The sequence below is a fragment of the Oryzias melastigma genome, linkage group LG15 (assembly GCF_002922805.2).
Source record: "Oryzias melastigma strain HK-1 linkage group LG15, ASM292280v2, whole genome shotgun sequence".
Taxonomy (NCBI): domain Eukaryota; kingdom Metazoa; phylum Chordata; class Actinopteri; order Beloniformes; family Adrianichthyidae; genus Oryzias; species Oryzias melastigma.
In genome coordinates, this window is record NC_050526.1 from 21,417,239 (window position 1) to 21,427,269 (window position 10,031).

Consider the following 10,031-nt stretch of genomic DNA (forward strand, 5'->3'; position numbering starts at 1 on the left):
TAAAATGCAAAAAAAAGCAAACTAACACAAAAACAGATTTTTTGATAACCTTGTATTAAATGGAGAGATTTTAATTTGAAAATTCTTAAAGTGAACAGTGTTTTGGGTGTCAACAGGTTATGTCACCTACCCGTATATTTTGACCCTACACACATAATTAAATCCTAAAACATTACATAACATCTCATCACATCCTAAGGTGAGATAATCATAAAAGTAACATTTGACATGTATACAGTCTTTTTCTTTTTATGTTGACAAAAACTAACAGTCAAAATTCCATGAGTTACACCAACGATTTATGCCAATTTAAGTGTCAGATAAAGTACTTTTTAAGGAAAAAATGTGAATACAAAAGCGACACCAAGGAAAATGCTGATGGTTGTTTTTGTAATTGTCCCCCCTGGTTAGCCTAATTTTTTAACGAGTGGGGCTTTGCTTTGCTCTCATCTTTGATTATTAACATATTTTCAATCCATCTGGATTTGCTAGCTGTTTCATCTTTGCAGTGGCCGACGTGTTTTTTCTTAAATCTTCTTGGCATTTCACTTAGGTTCTTCTTCTTTTTTCCTTTTTTTTTTTAGATTGTCACTGACCGTTTTACAATCTGTCACTCAGAAATCCAGTTTGCTTCTGTGTGCTGATGCAGAAGGATGACTGTGTGGACTGTTGTTTGTCACAGTTGTGGGTTAAAGAGGAATTCTAGGAATCTGATTTTTAGAAAAATTACTGGGAAACTGCTGCCATCATGAAAGGTCATATTTTATGAATTCACATTGAACAACAAACGGTTCAGCCTCCCACTACAACTTATCAGCGAAAAAGATTTTCTATTTTGTGTTTAATTCCTTGTTTGTCTTTTCTTGTGCAGATGTTCTTGACTGTATACCTCAGTAACAATGACCAGCATTTTACTGAGGTTCCTGTTACGCCGGACACACTGTGCCGGGATGTGGTGGATCTGTGCAAAGAGCCGGGGGAGACGGACTGCCACCTGTCTGAGATGTGGCGCGGCTCCGGTGAGTTACTTTTTCATTCATATCTCCACAAATAACACAAGGTTTTTTTTGTTTGATTATATCAGCTTTTGAACTGCCTATAACTTGTATTTTCTTGAGGGCTGTTAAGAGATAATTGGTTTCTGCGAGAGTGGAAAAATCTCCAATTCAAATGAATTAAAGCCCATAACCCCGGTGATTACTGATACACCTACATGTCTGATTTTTCTGTAAGAAGGGGGCTTTCAGTGTTTTTTCTATCTATTCTTCCCCAATCTTGAGTTAATAGACATTCAAAATCAGAACTCAAGGAGCCAGACGTTCAAGCTGTTCCCATGGCGATGCCACTACAAGAGTTTTTAGAGTGGCAATTTTCGTGTTCGAGTACTTCTCTTGTCGAAGAAAATGCAGCATACTTATGTGATATTCTGTATCAGCTGTAGTCATCAAGTCATAGTAATTGATCTTTTTCTTTAGCAAGACTCAAAACGGTTTCTCTCTACTGTTCTCTGCGTCTTTTCTAAAACGTAATTAAGGCTTTTTGTGTTGTAAAATTGACTTGCTGAAAAAAGTATTTCAAAAATGGAAAATAAATTGAGCAAGTCATGACTAGTATAATTCACCACATTAAAAATGGTTTTGTCTGGGTTTAAAAAGGACCTTCAGTGTTGGCCAGACGAGATGTGTTAAACAGTACATGACTAATGGGTCACATGCACATCTGACCTTCCTTGAACACTATTTGTTTAAAGCTTCACAGTAGAGTTTATTGTTGTTTCATTCTCTGATTTGTATCCTTAATATTCCATCTGCAGAGAGACCTGTAGGTGAAAATGAAAGGATGTTGGATGTTCTTCAAAGATGGGGGCAACACAGGCCTGAGGTCCGGTTCTTTCTGCGTCACAACCGACCCCCCAGCAGGGAATCGGGTATGTATTTTTTTATTTAAATCCCTTTACACCTAATATAACTAACAGGTTCCGTAAGTGTTTCCCTTCATCTCATGATTCTGATTGGATGAGGTCTGTCTGCCCTGAAAAGACGGTCTATTATAACAAATTCATTGGATTCACAACTATAAATGTGTAAAAACTGCGTTTGAACCACACCTGTCTCCTTTGTCTGTGTAACAAAGATTCGGAAATGACACCCATAAGACTCAAAATGTTTTTATATCAGCAAAACCCTTATTACTCGGAGCGGCCCTCTTTAGTCATACGGTCCTAGTGCAGACAAAAGCAGGGTGTGCCCACCCTTTCTCCTTAAGTCTTTCACTTTTCATGTTTTTAGTAACAGAAAATTATAGTGTTTTAAAGAAACGACTGTCTTAGCTCCGAGTTTCATAACTAAGCTCGTCTGCCCCTCAAAGCCTGAGTTTAGCCGAAGTATTAAAGATGAATGTTTTCTATTTGGGCTATACTTGGCTCATCATGTGTCCAGAATTGCGATGTGGGGTCTTTTTTTGTGCTGTATTTTTTTTTATAAAAATTTATTTTAAAAAGAAAAACTTTTTTTTTGGTTTCTTTTTTATTGAGACTGAATTTTGGGTTGGTTTTGTGGTCAAAGAAGACACAACCCTGAAGTCAATAATCCTCATCTATTGTTTTTATTCTTGACTGAAAGTATGTAGTTTTGTATGTAGTACTAATTCCAGCTTCTAGGTTCAGCATGTATTTTATTTAGTGTAGTTTTCTTTAAAACAAACATAACACTGTTTTATAAAAAAAAAGAGAGAATTCTCTGTTCTGTCTCGTATATAAACAGTTTTGAACTGGCACATCTCACTATTTTAAGATTAAAAAGTGATAGCCATCAGAATTCCCCTTTTCATAATTTTTTTGACTAATGCAAAGCAGTTCCTACAACGACCCATGAGAAGCCTGTGTGACTAAAGATTGTTTTTCTTGTTTGTTTGAGACTCTGCGGGTCCAAAATCAAAGCAAACATTCCAGTCATTTCTTTCCAGTGGTCTGTGAAGGCGGTGCTTTATTCAGCGAACTGTTCTTTAGTTTTGATTGCATTAGAAGAGTTACTTGTTGTGGGTTTGAACCCTGTTTCTAATTCTGAAGTCTTTTATTGTGTGTATTCCTCAGGGGGGGCAAGAGGCTCAGATTCAAGGAGAAATGGGGTGAGGCCTCCTCCAGAACGAAGAATGGAGAATGGAGTGAGTCCTTGACTTGTTTTCTTTTGTTAAAAATCTGACTTAAAAAAAAAAAATGTAACTACTTCAGATTTGGTGCAATAATGCATCAATGTTGAGACAATTTTCTCAACTAGAAATCTTGAACCATATGCTTACAGTTAGTTCATTGATGCACACCATATGTGTGTGTCAGAATTCTACAGCGAAAATGGCAAGAAAACAAATGTTTTATAAGTTGAAGATGAAAAACACATTTTTTTGTCATCTGCATAAGAATTGAGTATTTTGACTTTTAAAATCCTCCTAAAAGAATAATCTTGACCTTTATTAAATACAGAAACTTGTTTTATTTTAATGTTTTATTCTTCTTTTTCCTGTCCAGGTAGCAACGCCTCGAATGGACATGACTCTGACAGAACTACAAGAAATGGCTGCCAGGCAGCAACAACAAATAGAGGCTCAACAACAGCTCCTCGCTTCAAAGGTGCATAAAGATTTACAAGATGAAAAGAAAGAGGGGGTCAAGTGCAGAGATGGAGGGGAGATGACAAGAGCGAATAGGAGGGAATAAAAAGCTTTTTCAGAGAAATGAAAGCTAAAACAGTACAGAGATATAATTGACACAGAGGCTGTGATGGACAGATTTGCTGAATTGTTTGTTGTACAAGTTGTTGGAATCTGAGAAGCCTGAGATGACCTTTAGCTTTTGGTTCTCATTGTGTGGATCTGGTTCAGATTGTTTTGTGGAGCTGGACTGGTGCATGACTTTGAAGCTATAGAGTGAGAAATAAAACAGTAGAGAGATGGAGAATGGAAAAACAATATTAATCATTTAAACCGGTAGTGTTTGGGGGTTTAAAAAGGTTCTATAAAGACATTTATTTCCCATTTGTACCATTCATTCTCTTCTCGTCATACCTCCATGTGTGTGCCTGAGGACAGTGTTACAAGTCAAGGAATGCGACTTCCAAGCAGGCATGTCCACTTTGCACAGGAGTTGAGTAAACACACAGGAACTAGTTGACTTGTTTTTCCCTTGAAACCAGTTTTGGAGAGCTTGAGTCGGGCACTTTGTGTTCCCTGCTGTGGTTCAATACTAATCAATTCCTAAATGTTTACTAAACTTCACTTCAGATTTCTGTAAAACCTGTCCCTGCTTGATTAACTAGGAAACTAGTGAACTGAAGCAGACTTTTGCTTGCCATTTTTTTCTTTTTAATTGATGCATTTTTTTGTAGTAACCACCACTGTGTTCATTCCTACAGGAGCAGCGACTGCGTTACCTGAAGCAGCAGGAGCAGCGTCAGCAGCAGCAGGCCTCTGAGCAGGAGAAGCTCCAGCGCCTCCGAGAGAACATTGAGAATCAGGAGGCCAGGCTCAAGAAGGTCAGGGCCCTCAAAGGCCAGGTGGAGCAGAAGCGCCTCAGCAACGGGAAGCTAGGTAATCTCATTCACTTTGTAAATTTGAGTGCCTCATTTTTCATTTGGTTGATTAACAGTAATTCTTCAGTCTAATTATTCTCTCTCTTGACCTGCCTCCTTCATCGACACATTTCCAGTGGAAGAAATCGAACAAATGAATAACCTGTTCCAGCAAAAGCAGAAGGAACTAGTGATGGCCTCATCAAAGGTGGAGGAGCTCAGCCGACAGCTGGAGTTACTAAAAAATGGCAAAACTGAGAATTTCCATGGCAACCAAAGCTCAATGGTTGAGCTAGATCGCCTCTACAAGGAGCTTCAGGTTGGGCTTAACTTAAAAAAGCAAAGCAAACTCGATATCAACCGACTATACTTCTCAAATTTAACACCACATTGTCTTTGTGTTTGATCAGCTGAGAAACAGACTCAATCAAGATCAGAACTCTAAGCTGCAGCAGCAGAGGGAGAACCTGAATAAGCGCAACCTTGAGGTGGCTGCGATGGACAAACGCATCAGCGAGCTCCGAGATCGGCTGTGGAAGAAGAAGGCAGCCCTTCAACAAAAGGAGAACTTACCTGTAAGTATTCTCCCACCGCTGCAACACTCCTGATAAGAACTTGGATCAGAACTCTTGCATACAGTAAAGTGGTTTGTAGTCAGCTTTTAGTAATAGAAGTCATGTTTTTTAGCATTCAGAACCACTAGTTTTATGCTTCTACATGGAACATTCACCTGTTTCTCTTGCAGCTTATGCTGTCCATGTTGCTGCAGTTCTATAGAGGTGCACATGAGTCTATAGGTCTTCTCAGTAGCTTCGATGCAGAACCACACATCTTTACGAAATATATTTTCGGTGCATGGATCACTCACCTCCACATGTGACTGCTCCGTTTGCTCTTCTTTGCTGAGTTTTCCATTCCGTCTTTGCAGCAACAAGCTGAGCAGAGCAGAGTGACATCAGCAGAGCCTGTCATTACAGGCAGCGTGGAATGTTTGCAGTGGAGATCTTATCTTTCCTGCTGCTCTGGAAAGTTGACTGACCTGTTTTCTCAAAAGCATTTGATGTTTAAGCGAAACCCTAGAATAATAGCATTTAGCTCAAACTCCGTCAACCTGCTAAATTTCATTACTGAAATTGTGTATTGAGTTTTTAGTCGTCTTTTTTTTCCTCTCAAAGGTCATGAATAAAGTTATTTTGCTAAATTGAGTTTGAGGAACGAAGTTTCCTTTTTAAGGTTGGAGGTTAATTATGTTAAACCAAATTTATCAATAAATGAATTAAGAAAACTAAGAACTTAATGCACACCACTATATATTTTTTGTTTTAGAAGAGAAGAAAAATGTGTCTTGAGTATGTATCTATTGCCGATCTTTTGTCATATTGACACCAAACATTTGTTTTTATTGTCTATTATATTCCATATTTTATAATATCTTTAATTTCCGCTAAAGGTCTGACCTCCTACCTCATAAGTCATCGCTTGTCCTTAAATGTGTTTTTGATATACTTCAAGTTGTACCAGCACATAAAAGAAGGCTTTTAGAGTTTAGTTGTGTGAATTAAGTGAAGACCTGAATAGTGATTTACCCGCTCTCTGCCTAGAATTATAATGAGAAATGCTTTTTCACACAAACGCCTTTCAAGCCGCTCTCTCCTTCAACGACAAAAGTCTTTCTGCCACGATCCTACCAACACACCGCCATATTGACTGAAGGGAAAGTATTCTAGCGTTTGCCAAACGGGTCATTGGAGATCAACCTAACTCTAAATTTGAAAGGGACTTATTTGGGATTTTGAACACTTTTGCATGTTTGTGCTTTTGTTTTCCCAAGAATGGCTATCCTGGTAAAGAGAGGGCTTCAAAAGACACTCAAGCTCAGGTAATAATATTAGTCTTGGAGATGTACTTTGGTTATCAGTTTATTTTAAGTTGAATTTCAATCAACAGATTTACATATTACTTTATTTAATTTGAAAAGCATGTTTTTGTGTTGATTTGAAAAGATGTAGATTGCATACAAATTGAACTACATCTAAAGAGAAAAAAGTGAAGGGGATTCAGAACACAAAGATTTATTATCTTAAACTTTGTAATTCCGTAATGATAATTGGTAATAGTTTGTTTATGACACGTCAAAAAGCTATTGGATTCCTCATTTTCTACTTGGCTTCATCCACCTTTGTAAATCTGTATTTTTACCTCCATGATTGTAGACTTACAAATCCTCACACTAGTAGAACTACCTGCTGGTCAGAACCATAAAGTGCCTTGTTCATTTTTCAGGATAATTTGCATGTTGGATGGTAAAAATAAAACAATAAAATGGTTACTGCTGTCAGCTGTCTGTATTGTCAAGTCGTTTTTTTTATTCTTATTCATGTCTTACTCAATCTATTGTAAATGTAAGTATTTGAACACACGTTTTCTTCTCCTTTCCTGTTACATTTAGCAGCTGCCGTCTGAAAGCCAAGCTGGACAGCAGCCTGGTGCCTCCCGTGTGGCAGCGGTCGGCCCCTACATTCAGTCATCCACCATGCCCCGAGGTCCAGCTCGACACGATCAGCCTATAAAACCAGCCTACCCGGACGGCACCTCCACCTTACCCACCCAGGACCCGCAGAGCAAGGCAGGGGCAGGTGAGAAACCAGCCAGCTCTTCATCTGAATCCTCAGTCTTCAACGACTGTTAGGCATTTACCGCTTGTGTTTTTTTTTTTATTATTGTTTTGGTCTCGGCTAAAGAGTGTGGCTCACCTGCTGATTGTGACGTCACTCTGAGCTTAGAAGGTATTCCGTTACTTCCTGGATGGTGTGCTTAATCTGTCTTATGACGTTTGGAGTGTGTGAAACCATGATTGACTCACTGTTGTTTCTGTGTTGCATTGTAAAGTGTGGTTTTTAATTGGTATAAAACTTTAATTCTTGAATGCATTAACTTAAAATCACCCCAAAGTTACAGAATGACAAGAGTTGAGTTGTTTTCCAGTATTTTAAACTTTGGACTTAGTATGGTGGAGTTCAAAAAGAAAATCGTCTTTTGTATGTTGTTTGTGATCTAGTAATTTTGCATGTTGAAAGGGGGAATTGACAGTGAGTAGAATTGATGACGTCTTGAGTGTATGCATACCATCAGGCAGGCTCTCCATAGCCGCCCCCCACAGGGGCTGGAGCCTGAGCTAAGCCAACATTTGGTTTAAAGCAAAGGGAGATCTGGAGCTTTAAAGCTGCTCTTGTCTTGTGTTCCGATGCTTCTTCCTTAGAAGCCAGGTTCTTGCTCGAACCTTTGAAAGAGCTGCGGGCCAAAAGAAGAGGTATCCGACGAACAGTTTCTGGTTTGAGAATGACATTCTGGTCAGCTGGAGTCAGACGGTTGGGTGTTTTTGTGATGTGCAGTGCTTGTCAAAGTTGCTCCTTCTTCTTACTGCTCTCTAAATGTGTCAGAAAAAAGACAAAAAATAAACGAATTACTTTCTCTTCTTTCAAGATCCTTTTTGGATTATGACCCCAAAAATCAAATCTTAAAGGCATTGCTGTCAATATGAATTACTATTTTTATGAGGAGAAATTCTTGGAGCCTTAAAGCTTGATAATAAAAATATTACTTGACTTGTGATTGGAATTTAATGTTGCCAATTGCAATTTTTTTTAAGACTTTCTCATTTTCTTTTATTAAAATAACTTGTTGATCAACATTGGTTGATCTTTAGTCTCAAAGTTTTGTTTTATACTAGATTAAGTCTATCTTGTCTTTGTGTGGTATTGCTTTGATTCATCTTCTTTTTGCTTTTGCTTCATCTTCCTTATTCACTTCATCTTCCCTGTTCGATCCTCAGGCTCTCAGTCCAATAAACTGGCCGACTGGAGATCCTCAGGTCCAGATTCCAACACCAATGGTTATGGATCGGCTTCAACACTCCCAAGAATGACCTCCACCTCCAAACCAAACACAGATCAAGGTAAAATAAGACTTAATTCTGTTGTTTTTGCTTTAAACTTGTTAATTCAATTGAATAAATGACAGATTTTAATCCACATATTTTATTAGATGAATTGGATGTAAAGAGGGACAGGAAGGTGCGTCCATTCTCCATGTTTGAACCAACGGAGGCGCCTGCACCCACCCTCCGCAAAAACCCCAGCTGTGATGATTTGGTCAGAGATGCTCAGGTGAGAAAACAAAATCAAATCAATCTTAGAATGAAGGATCTACCCAGACATGTTTTTCTGATTTGACTTTTTCCTCTTTTTCTCTAGTCTGCCCCTAAAGCTCCGGTTAAAGTCCCTCCGCCTGTTCCCAACAAACCAAAAGGCCCTGTTGCTGTGCCGTACGGCAAACCAGGACTCAACACAGGAACCTTCCCTAAAGCCAAACCCCAAATCCAGCAGCCTCAATCTGCCCGCAGCACTCTACCTCCTTCACAGAGCCAGACTCTTCCTTTACCCCCCAAGCAGGACATCCCACCTGCAGCTGCTGTTCGACCTTTCACCCCAGAGCCTCCGTCTTCCAGCCTCACTAAGCCGCAGATCGTAGCAGCCAGCTCCATCTATTCCATGTACACCAAGCAGACTGGCTCAGGAAAGCCCTTCCCGGCTGGCTCCCAGAGTTCTCTGGGAAGGCCTCAAAATCGCAACGCTGGATTTATCAGCAGTAAGGAGAAGTTTTCATATATTGCATGAACCGTGTTTGTAGTGGAAATAATTTTGAAGCACTTAAAATAAAGCCAAATAATGGTTAGACGTGACATATCTATGTAATAGGTCAAAGAAGAATCTGGGAGCAGTTTGCAACTTAGGCTTTAATTTATTTAAAAACAACAAAACTTGCTGATTAGTTTATTTTGAAATTTTTAATGTCTGTTTATAGTTATTTTAACACATGCATATTGAAATATATGCTTGAATTCCCTCTTTACTTTCCTACTACAAAAACTACATGATGCATAACTATCTACTGCTCTGGATTTTCAAAGCAATTCGGACACCAGCTCACTATTTATTTTTTTTAAACGGTAAATATGAAGTCACCGATTTCAAAAAGTAAACACCTTTTAAAAGTGGGTATTTTATAAAGCTTTTTTACCAATCCATTGTATTCTGATGATCAAACTGGGGGTTAAAATATCTTTTTTTTTGTATTTTTTTTTTTTTTCCCTACCAAAACCGTTCAAACACAATGCGTTGTGGTCTATATTCACCAAACTAGTGAGCATTGATGCACACTAGTTTTTCCACAGAGACTTCTGGGAAATTTTTAGGGCACTCGATTTTGGAACTGTAGATTTAACAGCACTACAAAAAGGCAAATGCACTATGTTGTACGAAATGAAGGAACTCTGACAGAATCAGAGTCAAAATCTGTGCAATAAATATGCTTAAGATCCAAACTGACTACTTTGAGATGTGTGACCAAAAATCAGCTTTTACAGTAATTAGCCTAAAGCTATGAAAGGAAATGGGGGGGGGGGGGGGG

At 38.7% G+C, this 10,031-nt stretch overlaps 1 protein-coding gene across 4 annotated transcripts in view; it reads left to right on the top strand.

Annotated features, from left to right (window-relative positions):
• Positions 1-10,031, top strand: part of LOC112161492 (apoptosis-stimulating of p53 protein 2) — a 22,828-nt gene that overhangs the window by 7,798 nt on the left and 4,999 nt on the right. The window contains exons 3-14 of one of the 4 annotated variants that reach the window (XM_024296642.2): positions 872-1,019; positions 1,814-1,927; positions 3,092-3,162; positions 3,524-3,625; positions 4,407-4,581; positions 4,700-4,881; positions 4,973-5,137; positions 6,394-6,441; positions 7,012-7,198; positions 8,395-8,517; positions 8,607-8,728; positions 8,816-9,209. In XM_024296642.2, coding sequence (XP_024152410.1) covers positions 872-1,019; positions 1,814-1,927; positions 3,092-3,162; positions 3,524-3,625; positions 4,407-4,581; positions 4,700-4,881; positions 4,973-5,137; positions 6,394-6,441; positions 7,012-7,198; positions 8,395-8,517; positions 8,607-8,728; positions 8,816-9,209 — 1,831 coding nt within the window. The remainder of the gene's footprint in view (positions 1-871; positions 1,020-1,813; positions 1,928-3,091; positions 3,163-3,523; positions 3,626-4,406; positions 4,582-4,699; positions 4,882-4,972; positions 5,138-6,393; positions 6,442-7,011; positions 7,199-8,394; positions 8,518-8,606; positions 8,729-8,815; positions 9,210-10,031) is intronic. The other 3 variants (XM_024296643.2, XM_024296645.2, XM_024296646.2) reach the window with 3 other exon arrangements.